The sequence below is a fragment of the Pelophylax lessonae genome (genome assembly GCF_965119305.1).
Source record: "Pelophylax lessonae genome assembly, chromosome: 5".
Taxonomy (NCBI): Eukaryota; Metazoa; Chordata; class Amphibia; order Anura; family Ranidae; genus Pelophylax; species Pelophylax lessonae.
Genome location: NC_138772.1, coordinates 543171566 through 543190297, shown reverse-complemented (window position 1 = coordinate 543190297; position 18732 = coordinate 543171566). Strand labels below are relative to the sequence as shown.

Sequence of the window (18732 nt, the reverse complement as noted above, 5' to 3'; positions counted from 1 at the left end):
TGAGGAGTATTGTAACACCAAATACCCCAAGGGGGTTGGTTACTATGGGCTGTATGGGGACTTTATTGGTATCGTACTCATAATATATACCACCACATATTTTATAAAATTCATACAAAATTTATTGATTTAATGTTTACATATAAAAATAAATTCACAAACATAGGACATACACATTTTAAAAGAAAAAATGGCCAATGACAAGAAATGACAGAAATTAGAACCTCTCATATATATATATATATATATATATATACTCTCATATATATATATATATATATATATATATATATATATATATATATATATAAATAACGTGCTAGGTGAACCACTTGGGCTAACACCTAGATCCTTGCCCAACATGTTTCGCTAAAAAATATTGTTTATTTTTAAAAATTTTATTTCATTGTTGGCCTTTTTTTGTTTATTGCGCAAAAAATAACCCAGAAGTAATCAAATACCACCAAAAGAAAGCTTGATAACGGTTTGAATCTCGTCTGAACTGGCCAAGATTCAAACCGTGTATGGACGGCCTTACAGATACAAACGGCCCTTTGAGGGCGACCATAATGCTGATGTGGCCTGTCATGAAATTGAGTTGGACACCCCTGCATAGTTTGTAGACATTATAACATTTCCATAAACCAATCAATATACTCTTATTGGGATTTTTTATTTTTAACCAAAAATATGTAGTAGAATACAAATTGGCCTAAATTAATGAAGAATTTTGATTTTTTTTTTTTTTTTTAAATTTCGGATATGTTTTATAGCAAAAATAAAAAATATTTGAGGAGTATTTTAACACCAAATACCCCAAGGGGGTTGGTTACTATGGGCTGTATGGGGACTTTATTGGTATCGTACTTATAATATATACCACCACATATTTTATAAAATTCATACAAAATTTATTGATTTAATGTTTACACATAAAAATAAATTCACAAACATAGGACATACACATTTTAAAAGAAAAAATGGCCAATGACAAGAAATGACAGAAATTAGAACCTCTCATATATATATATATATATATATAACGTGCTAGGTGAACCACTTGGGCTAACACCTAGATCCTTGCCCAACATGTTTCGCTAAAAAATATTGTTTATTTTTAAAAAATTTTTTTCATTGTTGCCCTTTTTTTGTTTATTGGGCAAAAAATAACCCAGAAGTAATCAAATACCACCAAAAGAAAGCTCGATAACGGTTTGAATCTCGTCTGAACTGGCCAAGATTCGAACTGTGTATGGACGGCCTTACAGATACAAATGGCCCTTTGAGGGCGACCATAATGCTGATGTGGCCTGCCATGAAATTGAGTTGGACACCCCTGCATAGTTTGTAGACATTATAACATTTCCATAAACCAATCAATATACTCTTATTGGGATTTTTTATTTTTAACCAAAAATATGTAGTAGAATACAAATTGGCCTAAATTAATGAAGAATTTAGATTTAAAAAAAAATAAAAAATGTTTTATAGCAAAAAGTTAAAAATATTTGAGGAGTATTGTAACACCAAATACCCCAAGGGGGTTGGTTACTGTGGGCTGTATGGGGACTTTATTGGTATCGTACTTATAATATATACCACCACATATTTTATAAAATTCATACAAAATTTATTGATTTAATGTTAACATATAAAAATAAATTTTGTTTGGAAAAAAAATAAATAAATAAATAAATTCACAAATATAAGACATACACATTTTAACCCTCCTCTTATGTTAGAATTCTGTTACTATCCATGATGTTAGGGTCAGTTTTGACCCGTGTTTTAAATCAGCCATAAAATACCCTCTGAATAATTATTTATCATCAAATTTGTTTCTTACCTCTTGGTTACCTTGTTAGGCATCTTTATCCTTGAAAAGATTGGTTTTAATATTTTTGGTGTGACCCCTAGACCTTTCTTTTGATAGCATACCTCTCATTTTCAAATGTAAAAAATGGTAAAATAAAGTCAGCAACTCTGAAATGTATTTGTCCTATGTTTCTTCACTTTATTTAGAGAAGCAGACAGGCAGGAAAAGAGATAGGCCCCTCCCTAACTACAGCTCACAGGGTTGAGAGGGGATTGGCTGTCAGTGTTACTAAGCAGAGAGAGTGTTTATGATTTCAGTTTTGGAACTTATTAGTGTCCTAAAATCCTATATTATAACTGGGTCAGAATTGACCCTAACACCATGAACGTCTTAATTTTCACCACAGTATTTTATAATTTAGTGAAAAGGATTCTTTTTCTATTACATTGTTTAAATAGAGGTTCCTGACAAAGTAAAAAAATCTTGATACAATAAACAAATTTATGTGATACTTATAGACATTCAAAACCTGAAAACGGGTCGGTTCTGACCCTAACATAAGAGGAGGGTTAAAAGAAAAAACAGGCCAATGACAAAAAATTACAGAAATTAGAACCTCTCATATATATATATAATGTGCTAGGTGAACCACTTGGGCTAACACCTAGATCCTTGCCCAACATGTTTCGCTGAAAAATATTGTTTTTTTTTTTTGTTTTTTTTTTTTATTGTTGACCTTTTTTTGTTTATTGCGCAAAAAATAACCCAGAAGTAATCAAATACCACCAAAAGAAAACTCTATTTGTGGGAAGAAAATAATATATATTTCATTTGTGTACAATGTTGCATGACGGCGTAATTGTCAGTTAAAATAACGCAGTGCCAAAAAGCATAAAATGGCCCGATCATGAAGGAGGGTAAATCTTCTGAAGGGCAAAAGGTTAAAATCAGAATTTACAGTTTAAAAACTTACTTGGAACCCCCAAAAATTATAAATATTCTGAAAGCAGAGGGCCTGGGGAATAAAATGATGGCTGTTGGAATTTTTACATTGCATGGTGTTTGCGTAGGTCTTTATCAAACACAAATTCTCAGGAAAAAATGCACAAAAATGAATTTCAGTGCACGCAAACACAATAAAAGACCCAATTGTTAGTAAAAATATAAAAGCTGAGGTTGCATTGAGTAAATAGATACAAAACATGTGAGGACTTAAAATTGCAAATATCTGTGAAATGGCGACAAACTATAATACCTAAAAGTGATGATTTAAAATCCTATACAGGTTATCATTTTAGAGTTAATCGTGAATGATGGACCTAGAATTATTGCTCAGATGTTCAGGCCGATATTTCATCTGTGGAGCAATACATACAGTGCCTTGAAAAAGTATTCATACCCCTTGAAATGTTCCACATTTTGTTATGTTACAACCAAAAAAATTAGTGTATTTTATTGGGATTTTATGTGATAGACCAACACAAAGCGGCACAGAATTGTGAAGTGGAAGGAAAAATGATAAATGTTTTTCAAAATTCTTTACTAATAAATATATAGTCAAAACTTTGTAGAAATGCCTTTCCCTGCAATTACAGCTGCAAGTCTTTTTGGGGATGTCTCTACCAGCTTTGCACATCTAGAGAGGGACATTTTTCCCCATTCTTCTCAAGCTCTGTCAGATTGGATGGAGAGCGTCTGTGAACAGCAATTTTCAAGTCTTGCCACAGATTCTCAACTGGATTTAGGTCTGGACTTTCTAACACATGAATATGCTTTGATCTTAACTATTCCATTGTAGCTCTGGCTGTATGTTTCGGGTCGTTGTCCTGCTGGAAGGTGAACCTCCGCCCCAGTCTCAAGTCTTTTGCAGACTCTAACAGGTTTTCTTCTAAGATTGCCCTGTATTTTGGCTCCATCCATCTTCTCATCAACTCTGACCAGATTCCCTGTCCCTGCTGAAGAAAATAACTCCCACAATATGATGCTGCCACCACCATGTTTCACAGTGGGGATGGTGTGTCCAGGGTGATGTGCAATGTTAGTTTTCCCCCCACACATAGCGTTTTGCTTTTAGGCCAAAAAGTTAAATTTTGGTCTCATCTGAGCAGAGCTCCTTCTTCCACATGTTTGCTGTGTCCCCCACATGGCTTCTCACAAACTGCAAACAGAACTTCTTATGGCTTTCTTTTCACCAATGGCTTTCTTCTTGTCACTCTTCCATAAAGGACAGATTTGTGGAGCGCCGACTAATAGTTGTCCTGTGGACAGATTCTCCCACCTGAGCTGTGGATCTCTGCAGCTCCTCCAGAGTTACCATGGGCCTTCATTCGGATGATGGATTGAACAGCGCTCTGTGAGATGTTCAAAGCTTGGGAAACTTCTTTATAACCTAACCATGCATTAACATTTTCCACAACTATATCCCTGACCTGTCTGGTGTGTTCTGTGGCCTTCATAACGCTGTTTGTTCACTAAGGTTCTCTAACAAACCTCTGAGGGCTTCACAGAACAGCTGTATTTATACTGAGATTAAACTACACACAGGTGGACTGAAATTAAGTGACTTCTAAAGGCAATTGGTTCCACCAGATTTTAGTTAGGGGTATTAGAGTAAAGGGGGGTGAATTCAAATGCACGTCACACTTTTCAGACATTTATTCATAAAAAATGTTGAAAACCATTTATCATTTTCCTTCTACTTCACAATGATGTGCCATTTTGTATCGGTCTATTACATAAAATCCCAAAAAAATAAATTTGCGTTTTTGGTTGTAACATGACAACATGTGGAAAATTTCAAGGGGTGTGTATACTTTTTCAAGGCTCTGTATGCACACTGGAACCTACATGTGCATTTTCATGTAAGTAAGATTCTAGGACAATATCCCCCGGGGGGATATTATCCGGGGGGATGTTGTCCCAGGGGGATTATGTCCAGGGAGATGTTTTCCGGGGGGGGATATTGTCCGGGGGGATAATGTCCGGGGGGATAATGTCCGGGGGGATAATGTCCGGGGGGATAATGTCCGGGGGGATGTTGTCCCGGGGGATGTTGTCCCGGGGGGATAATGTCCGGGGGGATGTTGTCCTGGGGGGATAATGTCCGGGGGGATAATGTCCGGGGGGATATTGTCCGGGGGGATAATGTCCGGGGGGATGTTGTCCCGGGGGGATAATGTCCGGGGGGATGTTGTCCCGGGGGGATAATGTCCGGGGGGATGTTGTCCCGGGGGGATATTATCCGGGGGGATGTTGTCCTGGGGGGATAATGTCTGGGGGGATATTGTCCTGATACCGTAAGTAAAGGGGGATGGGGAGCTTTTTCGTTTTTTCATTATTTAAATTATTATTGCGGCCAATCACATATACAGTAATCACTTATGCAGCAATTTCATGCGAGTGATTGGCCCTGGACACAGAATGCTTACATCAGGGGCCAATCCCTCACATGTGATTGCTGCATAAGAGATTACTAGCGAGTGGTCGCAATTAGCTGTGGGATCTGACAGCTTCCCATTGCTTTCAATGGGGCTGCCTCCCGCGTGTATTCATGGGGACCCTCGCTAAGGTTCTTGCATCTATTCGGAGGTGTGAATGCACCCCTACCTGACCAATATCATTATCTCCACAGCCAAAGGATCAGTTACCTCTTCATTACACCGCTCAGCGACCCAACGGGGCCATTGGGGTCATCCAGACTTTACTGCGAGCATCACACAAAGAGGCCAGGCTTGTCCAGGACAAGGTAACTATTAACACCTAGAGATAGATAGATAGATAGATAGATAGATAGATAGATAGATAGATAGATAGATAGATAGATAGATAGATAGATAGATAGATAGATAGATAGATAGATAGATAGATAGATAGATAGATAGATAGATAGATAGATAGATAGATAGATAGATAGAATATTGTACAGAATGGTTACTATACCTTTCTCCATAGGATGGCTGTATTCCTCTACTGGTGGCGGTGGAGGTCGGAAACTTGGGGATCTGCAAAGAGTTACTTACATCTCACACTGATGCGCAGCTGAAAGCAAAAAGCAAAGTAAGAAGACTGATGATACACTGTGTATAGATAAGTCCTGATTGGTATATACTGTATATATAAAACCAAACTACAATTCTATGTTACATTGTCAAACATTTTTGGACACCTAACCATTACACCTATATGAGCTTGTTGGACATCCTATTCCAAAACCATGGCCATTAATATTGAGTTTGCCCCCTTCTTCCCCCATGGTCATTAATATGAAGTTGTTGCCTCTTCCTCCAAGGTCATTAATATGGAGTTGGCCCCTTCCATGGCCATTAAAATTGAATTGCCCCCCTCTTCCTCCATGGCCATTAGTACAGAGTTGGCCCTTTTCCCCTATGGCTATTAATATGAAATTGGCCCCTTCTTCCCTTATGGGTGTTAATATGAAGTTGGCCCCCTCTTCCCCCATGAGCAATAAAATGGAGTTGCCCCCCTCCTTCTCCATGGCCAATAATATGGAGTTGGCTCCTTTTTTTTCCCCCATAGCCATAAATATGGAGTTGGCCCCTTCTTCCCCCATGGTCATTAATATGGAGTTGGCCCCTTTTTCACCCCAAGGCCAATAATATTAAGTTGGCCCCCTCCATGGCCATTGATATGGACCTGGCCCCCTCTTCCTCTGTGGCGATTAATATGGAGTTGGCCCCTTTTTTCCCTATGGCTATTAATATAAAGTTGTCCCCCAATGGCTGTTAAAATGAAGTTAAAATGAAGTTGGCCCCGCCTTCCTCCACAACCCTTAATCATGGCTATTAGAATAGCATTGCCCTCCTCTTTCCAGCATGGCCATTAATATAGAGTTGGCCCCTTCTTCCCTCATGGCCATTAATCTTAAGTTGGCCCCTTCCATTGCCATTGATATGGAATTGGCCCCTCTTCCTCCGTGGCTATTATTATGGAGTTGGCCCCTTTTTTTTTCTCTATGGCTATTAATATGAAGTTGGCACCATCTTCCCCCATAGCCCGTTAACATGGAGTTGCCCACCTATTTCTTCATGGCTTTTGGAATAGCATTGCCCTCCTCTTTACCCCCATGGCCATTAATATTGTGTTGGCTCCTTCTTCCCCCATGGCCATTAAAATTAAGTTGACCCCTTCCATTGCCATTGATATAGAGTTGGCCCCCTCTTCCTCCATGGCTATTAATTTGAGGTTTACCCCTTCTTCCTCCATTGCTGTTAATATGGAGTTGGCCACACTGATGCGCAGCTGAAAGCAAAAAGCAAAGTAAGAAGACTGATGATATACTGTGTATAGATAAGTCCTGATTGGTATATACTGTATATATAAAACCAAACTACAATTCTATGTTACATTGTCAAACATTTTTGGACACCTAACCATTACACCTATATGAGCTTGTTGGACATCCTATTCCAAAACCATGGCCATTAATATTGAGTTTGCCCCCTTCTTCCCCCATGGTCATTAATATGAAGTTGTTGCCTCTTCCTCCAAGGTCATTAATATGGAGTTGGCCCCTTCCATGGCCATTAAAATTGAATTGCCCCCCTCTTCCTCCATGGCCATTAGTACAGAGTTGGCCCTTTTCCCCTATGGCTATTAATATGAAATTGGCCCCTTCTTCCCTTATGGGTGTTAATATGAAGTTGGCCCCCTCTTCCCCCATGGGCAATAAAATGGAGTTGCCCCCCTCCTTCTCCATGGCCAATGGCTGTTAAAATGAAGTTAAAATGAAGTTGGCCCCGCCTTCCCCCACAACCCTTAATCATGGCTATTAGAATAGCATTGCCCTCCTCTTTCCAGCATGGCCATTAATATAGAGTTGGCCCCTTCTTCCCTCATGGCCATTAATCTTAAGTTGGCCCCTTCCATTGCCATTGATATGGAATTGGCCCCTCTTCCTCCGTGGCTATTATTATGGAGTTGGCCCCTTTTTTTTTCTCTATGGCTATTAATATGAAGTTGGCACCATCTTCCCCCATAGCCCGTTAACATGGCCACCTATTCCTTCATGGCTATTAGAATGGCATTGCCCTCCTCTTTCTCCCATGGCCATTATTATAGTGTTGGCTCCCTCTCCATGGTCATTAGTATGGTTTTGGTAACAGGACAAATAGAGAGGGTGAATCTCCTTAACAGGGGGCTCAGGCAGCAATACAAACTGACACACATCCTAATCCCTTTCCACTCTATCCAAAATGAAAAAAAAAGTTTTGCCTTTAGTTATACTTTAATATGGAGTCGGCCCTCTCCCCCACCCTCTCCAGTGGCCATTAATAAAAAGATTTGGTCCCCTGTTTGTGGTTTTACCAGCTTCCATACTCCTGGGAAAACTTTCTGCAAGATTTTGGAGAATATCTGTGGGAATTTGTGCCCATTTGTGAGGTCAGGTACTGATGTTGGATGAGAAGACCCGGCTCATCATCAGGATTCCAATTCAACCCATGTTCAGTAGGGTTGAGGTCAGGGCTCTGTGAAGGACACTCAAGTTTTTTCACACAAAACTCAACAAACCATGGGGTTGATTTACTAAAACTGGAGAGTGCAAAATCTGTTGCAGCTGTGCATGGTGGCCAATTAGCTTCTAGCTTCAGCTTGTTTAATTAGATGTTCACAAAAGAGCGTGGAAGCTGATTGGTTTCTGTGTAGAGCTGCACCAGATTTTGCACTCTTCAGTTTTAGTAAATCAATCCCCATGTCTTTGTGGAGCTGGATTTGTACACAGGGGACAGTCATGTTGAAACAAAAAAGGGGCCTTCACCAATCTGTTACTACAAGGTTGGAAGAACAGAATTATCTACAATGTCTTTGAATGATGAAGTAATTATCCTTCTCTAGAGACACCTGAAATCCATCATGCTTTTGGCCATACAATGTATCATATATTAGTGATGAATAGCATAAAATTCAATGTAACTTATCTATAACTGTAGATAACTCTCTCGAAGACTCTGCTTTGCTCCATCCTCTATCTCAGTGGTCCTCAACTCCGGTCCTCAGGGCACATAATGGCACTTTTCCACGGCAAGTAACGGCTCGGCTCTACTCGGCCCTGCTTGGCCCGGTTTGCTTTTCCACTGCTGGTACCGCATGGTACGGTGTTGGAACGGTTCAGTACGGTACGGTACGGTTTGCTTTTCCACTAAAGTAGTACTAAAGTAAAGTGGGTGGGATAACAATGGGGTGGGTGGGATTCTCTGACCAATCAGTGGCTAGTAGTGACTGCATGCAAAGGATTGTGGGATATGGTACCGGGTATGGTACCTCTTGGAACCACAATCGAGTAGGTACTGTTTTTGAGAGCCGTACCGTTCGGTTCCATGCAGTGGAAAAGCGCCGCCGTACCGTACCGAACCGTTCCTACACCGTACCATGCGGTACCAGCAGTGGAAAAGCACAAAAGCGAGCCGAGCCGTTCGGATCCATGCAGTGGAAAAGATCCCTAACAGGCCAGAAGTATTACCTTGGGGAGAGAAGACTAGAATACTGCAATCACTGAGCAGCAAATGATATCACCTGTGATGTATTTCAGTTATCTTGCAAACCTGGCCTGTTAGTGGGCCCTGAGGACCGGAGTTGAGAAACACTGCTCTATCGAACTCTCCTCTTCTGAACTACTCTGCTCTGCTGGAGGTCTCTACGCTTTCCTCTATGTAACTTTCCTCTCCTGAAATACTCTGGGTTGCTCTTATATTGCCCAGCGGGCAGCACTTTATTGATGATGATGATCAGTGTACAGTCCCAGTGATGTGATTGGAGTATAACGTGTCACTGTACTGCCTGTCGATAACAGAAATGTGGTGACTCAGCACTTCATGCCTGTTGTAGAAAGCGGGATGTGGAGGTGGCCAGACTCCTGGTGGAATGTGGAGCTCCTGTGGATGGACAGAATGTAAGTACCTGCATCACCACCCTCCGTACATTACTAATCATACTAGAGAGAGAACAACCGCACGTGTCTCAGGACTTCTCCTGAGTCCACCCAAAACTGATATTTTATTATCTTATACTCCAAAAGTGAGATCTCTCTTGCCTGACTCTGTTAGAGTCATAGGTGTGCGCACAGGGTGTGCCAGGTGTGCCTGGGCACACCCTAATCACCCCTTGTGGTGCAGATTCCCCCTGTTTAGACCCCTGATATTTCACCAAAGCTCCCTAACTAGGCTAACAAAAAAAAATAAAATTGTAAAAAAGAATAAAAAAAAACAATAAAACTACAGACACCGATCTCTAACCTACTGACACCATCAGTATATACACATGTCTATGTGTTTGAGCTTTGGGGTGCACACCCTAATGCAATAGGCTGTGCACACCTATGGTTAGAGTCAACATTTGTGAGTTCCAACTCATCGTCTTTCATGCTTCATAATACAGAACTATAAAATATCTAACAGGCATGGTGGGAATTCCTAATAATGTCCACAGCATGTGTGCAAGCTCAGAACTCAGCACAGGGATGGTGGGAGCCCCCCACAATGGGCACAGCAGGTGTACAGACCCAGTATCTCAGTAAAGGGATGGTGAGAACCCCTCATAATGGGCACAGCGTGTGTAGAGACCAGGAACTCTGCATAGGGATGGTGAGAACCCCTCATAATGGGCACAGGAGGTGTACAGACCAGGAACTCAGCACGGGGATGGTGGGAACTCCTCACAATGGGCACATCAGGTGTACAGACTCGGGAACTCTGCATAGGGATGGAGGGAACCCCTCATAATGGGCAAAGCAGGGGTACAGACCAGGAACTCTGCATAGGGATGGTGAGAACCCCTCATAATGGGCACAGTAGGTGTACAGACCCGGGAACTCAGCATAGGGATGGTGGGAACCCCTCACAATGGGCACAGCAGGTGTACAGACCCAGGAACTCCGCATAGGGATGGTGGGAACCTCTCATAATGGGCTCAGCAGATGTACAGACCCAGTAGCTCAGTAAAGGGATGGTAGGAACCTCTCATAATGGGCACAGCGGGTGTACAGACCTGTAACTCAGGGCAAGGTTGGTGGAAATCCCTCTCTGGTGTTCAGACTCAGGAGATGATCATAGGGATGGTGGAAACCCCTGTTAATGGGCATTAGCAGATGTGCAGACCTGGAACTGAGTGGAGGGTTGGTGGGAACCCTTCATATTTGTTCCATGCAGTATGAAGACCTGGTACATTTTAGAAACCCCTCCTAATGGGCACAGCAGGTGTACAGACCCAGACCTCAGCAAAGGGATCTCAGCAATAACCTGAGATATAGAAGGTGTCAGGTGATGTCGCTCCCTAGAATAAGCCAGAGAAATCTCAGTTTTGGGTTGATCCTAATAGATCTCATATACAGTGTCTTGCGAAAGTATTCGGCCCCCTTTAACTTTGCGACCTTTTGCCACATTTCAGGCTTCAAACATAAAGATATAAAACTGTATTTTTTTGTGAAGAATCAACAACAAGTGGGACACAATCATGAAGTGGAAGGAAATTTATTGGATATTTCAAACTTTTCTAACAAATAAAAAACTGAAAAATTGGGCGTGCAAAATTATTCAGCCCCCTTAAGTTAATACTTTGTAGCGCCACCTTTTGCTGCGATTAAAGCTGTAAGTCGCTTGCGGTATGTCTCTATCAGTTTTGCACATCGAGAGACTGAAATTTTTGCCCATTCCTCCTTGCAAAACAGCTCGAGCTCAGTGAGGTTGGATGGAGAGCGTTTGTGAACAGCAGTTTTCAGTTCTTTCCACAGATTCTCAATTGGATTCAGGTCTGGACTTTGACTTGGCCATTCTAACACCTGGATATGTTTATTTGTGAACCATTCCATTGTAGATTTTGCTTTATGTTTTGGATCATTTTCTTGTTGGAAGACAAATCTCCGTCCCAGTCTCAGGTCTTTTGCAGACTCCATCAGGTTTTCTTCCAGATTGGTCCTGTATTTGGCTCCATCCATCTTCCCATCAATTTTAACCATCTTCCCTGTCCCTGCTGAAGAAAAGCAGGCCCAAACCATGATGCTGCCACCACCATGTTTGACAGTGGGGATGGTGTGTTCAGGGTGATGAGCTGTGTTGCTTTTACACCAAACATAACGTTTTGCATTGTTGCCAAAAAGTTTGATTTTGGTTTCATCTGACCAGAGCACCTTCTTCCACATGTTTGGTGTCTCCCAGGTGGCTTGTGGCAAACTTTAAACGACACTTTTTATGGATATCTTTAAGAAATGGCTTTCTTCTTGCCACTCTTCCATAAAGGCCAGATTTGTGCAGTATACGACTGATTGTTGTCCTATGGACAGAGTCTCCCACCTCAGCTGTAGATCTCTGCAGTTCATCCAGAGTGATCATGGGCCTCTTGGCTGCATCTCTGATCAGTCTTCTCCTTGTATGAGCTGAAAGTGACGGCCAGGTCTTTGTAGATTTGCAGTGGTCTGATACTCCTTCCATTTCAATATTCTCGCTTGCACAGTGCTCCTTGGGATGTTTAAAGCTTGGGAAATCTTTTTGTATCCAAATCCGGCTTTAAACTTCTCCACAACAGTATCTCGGACCTGCCTGGTGTGTTCCTTGTTCTTCATGATGCTCTCTGCGCTTTAAACGGACCTCTGAGACTATCACAGTGCAGGTGCATTTATACGGAGACTTGATTACACACAGGTGGATTCTATTTATCATCATTAGTCATTTAGGTCAACATTGGATCATTCAGAGATCCTCACTGAACTTCTGGAGAGAGTTTTCTGCACTGAAAGTAAAGGGGCTGAATAATTTTGCACGCCCAATTTTTCAGTTTTTATTTGTTAACAAAGTTTGAAATATCCAATAAATTTCGTTCCACTTCATGATTGTGTCCCACTTGTTGTTGATTCTTCACAAAAAATTACAGTTTTATATCTTTATGTTTGAAGCCTGAAATGTGGCAAAAGGTTGAAAAGTTCAAGGGGGCCGAATACTTTTGCAAGGCACAGTATATATATATATATATATATTGAAGCCATTGGGGTATTACAGAAATCCGTAAGTTATGTGTTGTATGATTCGTTCTGTAGGATGAAGGACAGACCCCACTGCACATCGCAGCCTGGGAAGGAGATGAAGCCATGGTGAAGTTTTTACATCAGTGTAAAGCTAATCCCAACATCACCGACAAGGTAATCTTAACCCCTAAATCCTGGTACACACTATTTTTTTTTTTTTTTTTCGTGAAACCGAGCGGGCTGAAGAAAAAAAAAAGCGAAGAGCTCGGGGGGAGCCACTGTACTAACAATCTGATGTTAGTACAGTGAACTTCCCCACTGAGCTATTGTGTTCTGACAGGAGTACTGCCCCTCTGCCAGAACACACCAATCAGCGCCCTCAGATGCCTTCAGCCGGCTTCTGTTGGACCGGCTGTCGTACACACAGGGACAAAAAACAGCCAGTCAGTTTCCATTGAACTGGCTGGTGCCGCCCGATATTCAGCCCGTGTGTATGTCCCTTAACACTATTCCTCCCTGTAATCCTAACATTTACCCTCCCTTTAAACCTAACACCATCCTACCCTGCAACCCTAACACCACCCCCCCCCCCTGCTCCCCGTAATCTTAATACTAATCCTCTCTTTAATACCAACAACAACCCTCCCTGTGATACTATCACTAACCCTCCCTGTAACCCTAACATTAATCCTCCCTTTAATCTAGGGTGACCAGACGTCCCCGGTTTCCAGGGACAGTCCCCAGTTTGGTTCCCGGATTCAGTCCTGTGCCCAGTGCTCTGTGTATTATGCAGTCCTGTGCCCAGCGCTCTGTGTATTATGTAGTCCTGTGCCCAGTGCTCTGTGTATTATGCAGTCCTGTGCCCAGCGCTCTGTGTATTTTGTAGTCCTGTGCCCAGTGCTCTGTGTATTATGCAGTCCTGTGCCCAGCGCTCTGTGTATTTTGTAGTCCTGTATCCAGCAATCTGTGTATTATGTAGTCCTGTGCCCAGTACTCTGTGTATTATGCAGTCCTGTACCCAGCTCTCTGTGTATTATGCAGTCCTGTACCCAGCGCTCTGTGTATTATGCAGTCCTGTGCCCAGTACTCTGTGTATTATGCAGTCCTGTACCCAGCTCTCTGTGTATTATGCAGTCCTGTACCCAGCTCTCTGTGTATTATGCAGTCATATGCCCAGCACTCTGTGTATTATGTAGTCCTGTGCCCAGCACTCTGTGTATTATGTAGCCCTGTGCCCAGCACTCTGTGTATTATGCAGTCCTGTGCCCAGCACTCTGTGTATTATGCAGTCCTGTGCCCAGCGCTCTGTGTATTATGCAGTCCTGTGCCCAGCGCTCTGTGTATTATGCAGTCCTGTGCCCAGCGCTCTGTGTATTATGCAGTCCTGTACCCAGCGCTCTGTGTATTATGCAGTCCTGTACCCAGTGCTCTGTGTATTATGTAGTCCTGTGCCCAGCGCTCTGTGCATTATGTAGTCCTGTGCCCAGCACACAATGTGTATTATGCAGTCCTGTGCCCAGCGCTCTATGTATTATGCAGTCCTGTGCCCAGCGCTCTGTGTATTATGCAGTCCTGTGCCATTTGCCAATAAAAAAAAAGGTCCCTGGATTTCATTTAAAAAATCTGGTCACCTTACTTTAATCCTAACAACCTCTCTGTAACCCTAACTCAAACCCTCCCTGAAAACCTAACACTAATCCTCCCTTCATTCCCAACACCAATCCTCCCTGTAATCCTAACAATAATCCTCCCTTTAAACCCAACACTAACCCTTGTTTGTTACCTTAACACTATCCCACCCTTTATTCCCAACACCAACCTTCCCTGTAATCCTAACACTAACCCTTCACATAACCCTAACACTAACCCTTCACATAACCCTAACACTAACCCTTCCCATAACCCTAACACTAACCCTTCACGTAACCCTGACACTAACCCTTCCACTATAGCTATATTTATGATGATGGGGGGGGGGGGGCTTTTCTTCTCTGAGCCCCCGCAGTAATAGATAGCTCATTCTTACATAATTTATATTCCTTTTGCTTTAAATACCTGAAGACATGTTTTGCTCTAGAAAAGTTTTATTATGGTTAACACTGATTGCTGGAGGACTTTTTAGCCCAGCACACCATACCATCTGGTTCTATCAGCACACACCTAATATGTGCACATGTCTCCACCTAGTGGTCATATTCAAATTCACACCCTAAAATGTAAGCGGCATGATTTGTATGCTTATTTCTTTTCTAACTTACAGGTGCACTGCTTTCAGGGCCCACTAAATGCACTCAAAAACAATTTGGGCTATGGGGAAAAGGTCTCTCTATTATAAGATCGACGTCTAGTGACGATAGATCAAAAATAATGAGCATATATATATATATATACATGGAAACCCCATTGTGTGACGGTTAAACTGAGTTGGATGGAAGGTTCCCCTTTCCTATTTCTCTCCCTGTCCTTTCCTCCTTTCCTCTTCTCCCTCTCCCCCCCCCCCCTTTTTTATTTTTTTGAGGTAAAATGTTATGATCAATAATTTTATTGCAACATTTTATGTTGATATTTTGCTGTTTTGTTTCTTTTGTGTATGTGTATTATTATTATTTTTTTTTTTTTTTTTGGAAAAATTACAATAAAAGAGATATTGAAAGAGAAAAACAATTTGTAATAATATAATAAAGATATTTATCCATGGTGCCAGCTTCTATTTTCTACAGGTATAAGGCTGCATTTTTAGTTGGTGGGTGGAAGTCAGAATGTTATAGACAGACCTAGATTTTAGTCCAAACGCCACTTTATTCAGTTGGAAATGTTACTCTTATCCTTCAATTTCTGGAATCTTGTCCCCTTTATCATATTATACATTTATCATACTGCTATAGCATGCTGTAGGAATCTGCAGAATACATAAAAGCACCTATATCAACCCCTAATGCCCAGGATTAGAGATCTTGCAATCTAATGTGCCCCTTATCACAGGCACATTTAGGCTGATGTGATCAGAGTCCAAGTAACTGAGTGATTCATTTTTTTAAAATGGCACACTTTGCAGTAAGAATATACAACCTTTATACAAAAACTGGTAACTGCACCCAGTGCCGGGACAAGGCCATCCAGTGCCCAGGGCAAAGATGCCAAACTGCGCCCCCCCCCCTCCCTTAGGGTTAGGTTCAGGGTCCCTCATCCTTGCAATTAATGCCCCGTACACACGTACCGATTGTCGGCCGTAAATATTCGGCCGACGACCGATCGGCCGATTGTAGGCTTGTTAGTATGATGCTTCCGACAGCCGACAGCGCACTTTCGGCTGAATAGAATCTGATGTGCATGCTTTAAAATTTTTGTAGGCAGACACCAGAACAGCCGATTGTTCGCCAGTCAGTACAGAATTCGGCCGACAGACAGCAGATTTGCAAGACTGGGCATGCTCAGAAAATAAAAAAGACAAGGAAAGTTAACCATCACATGACATCACTTCTGCAGTCGGCTGTTGTTGGCCGACAACATTTTTGTGCAGTCTTTTGCACTTTTCAACAGACACGACAGCCCTGGACAAAAGACAGCCGATCGTTCGGCCGACAATCGGTATGTGTGTACGGGGCAAAACTATTGTGCCCAGGGCAGCCGTCCCCCCTACCCACCCCTTGTCCCAGCCCTGGATGCCCCCAAACCTCACATGATACCACAGTGCCCAGGGCAGCCGCCTCTCCTTGTCTATATTATCCATTACACGGTGGCGACACCGAATAGAATTGGCTGCTTTTTCTATTCTATTCTTTTTTTCATCATTATTTATTTATTTAATATTTGTTGACACCTATTGCTGGTCTTGCTTATCAGTCCTACCCCTCAGGTAGCGCATTGCTCCTCTTATACCTCAGCCGCCTCTCCTGCCCACCCCTTGTCCCGGCCCTGACTGCACCCTTAACCCCAGTACTGCAAGGCAATAGTGCTAATCACTAAGGTCCTGTGCATTGAAAGGAATGGAAGCGGTCAAGCCGTTTACTGATAATTTTGTCTCTGCAGCTGGAGCGGTCAGCGCTGCACATTGCAGCAGAGAGAGGGAACACCGCCATAGTGGAAAATCTGACCGACAAGTTTCATTCTAATGTTTTGGCGCGCACCAAGGCAAGTAGATATTTTTTTATCAGTACACTTTTTTCTCCTGTTTTTTAACAATTGAGAAATTATTTAATAACCTTAATAATAGTGGTGTATGTGTGAAAAGGAAGACAGGCTGGCCTGCATAGAAAAAACAGTCGAAGAGTTGATGCTGGCCATGTGCGAGGACATTTTTACACAATTTTAACTATATCCAGCTTATTTCCAATTCCCAAAAATGGCCAAATGGAGTTTGGAAACTTATTGCCAAAACTTTAGATCCTTTCACTGCTGGCACAAACTACCAATTGTAGGTTGCCAGATCTTTTCGAATTTATGGGGACATCACCGTAAACACTTTTAATTATTATTATGTTTGTGTCCGCTAATAATGATTTTAATGTATTTTTAGTGGAAATATTGTCTTGATATATTCGGGGGGGGGGGGGGGTAGGTTGTCTGGGTCCCCATGATTTCTAACAGCAGCCCTGATTATAATAGCCCAGAGTTCAGCTTTTAATGTAGACCTGGTATGGGGAAAATATGGGTGCTGTAAAAAAAAATGTAATTGTAATATTTTCAATGTCAGGATGGCGACACTCTGATGCACATTGCCTCCCAGTGCGGACACCCAGAGACGGCACTGTCATTCCTGAAGAAGGGGGTCCTACTACATATGCCAAATAAGGTAAGATCACTCCTATTTTCTGCATTTTTTTCTTGGTGGAATTTTGAATTTTCCATTTATGGTTCGCCTAAATCAGCTCAGTATGCCAACATCCAAACTGTGGCACATTTCTCCTTCTATTAGTGGCTTCTAGTAGACCCATAGTGGGCAACATCTATTTTTCAATCCATCTTCCAGTGCCCTCAGGGTGTCCTTTGTGGTCATAATGTATGGTATTGTTAACATGATGCTAATCCTAGGCTTTTGAATAGGAGTGGGGTTGGCACTTGGTAGTTGGGCTATATGACTGTTTTGGGTACATTGAAGTGTAAGCTCCTCTGGGGGAGAGAATGATTTAGCTGATTCAGTTCCCTCTGTTAATCACTGATGAATTTGTTAGTGCTATATAAGCAATTAAGTACTTCCAAGAAGTAATAATCTGTCATACAAAATTAAAATATAAGGTGCAGCGCTAAATATGGCACTTTTCCACTGCAAGTACCGGCTCGGCTCCACTCGGCCCTGCTTGGCTCTGTTTGATTTTCCATTGCATGGTACCGCATGGTACGGTGTTGGAACGGTTTGGTGCGGTTTGCTTTTCCAGTAAAGTAGTAAGTGGGTGGGATAACAACGATTCTCTGACCAATCAGTGGCTAGTAGTGACAAACAGTCAAGGCTGCATGCAAAGGATTGTGGGATATGGTATCGGTACGGCCCTCTTGGAACCACAACCGAGGTGGTACTGTTTAAGTGAGCCGTACCGTTCGGTTCCATGTAGAGCTGCACGATTCTGGCCAAAATGAGAATCACGTTTTTTTAGCTTGGAATAAAGATCACGATTCTCTCACGATTTTCTGTGTAACAAAAAAAAAATTGGGATAACTTTACTGTTACGTTTTTTTTTTTTTTTATTCATTAAAGTCTATTAATTGCGTTTGAAAGACTGCTGCGCAAATACAGTGTGACATAAAATATCACAACAATCGCCATTTTATTCTGTAGGGTCTCTGCTAAAAAAATATATAAAATGTTTGGGGGTTCTAAGTACTTTTCTAGCAAAAAACAAATGATTTTAACTTGCAAGCAACAAGTGTCATAAAAAGGTCTAGTCTTTAAGAGGTTAAACTTCCTTTCTCCCTGGCAGAGGGAAGGGAAAGATACAATGTAATCATTTTG

The 18732-nt window shown here is 41.9% G+C and overlaps 1 protein-coding gene across 1 annotated transcript in view; it reads left to right on the top strand.

Moving 5' to 3' along the window:
- Positions 1-18732, top strand: part of LOC309556168 (uncharacterized protein) — a 216924-nt gene that overhangs the window by 56738 nt on the left and 141454 nt on the right. The window contains exons 4-9 of the mRNA XM_082258529.1: positions 5448-5561; positions 5768-5872; positions 9624-9722; positions 12858-12959; positions 16815-16916; positions 17479-17577. Coding sequence (XP_082114655.1) covers positions 5448-5561; positions 5768-5872; positions 9624-9722; positions 12858-12959; positions 16815-16916; positions 17479-17577 — 621 coding nt within the window. The remainder of the gene's footprint in view (positions 1-5447; positions 5562-5767; positions 5873-9623; positions 9723-12857; positions 12960-16814; positions 16917-17478; positions 17578-18732) is intronic.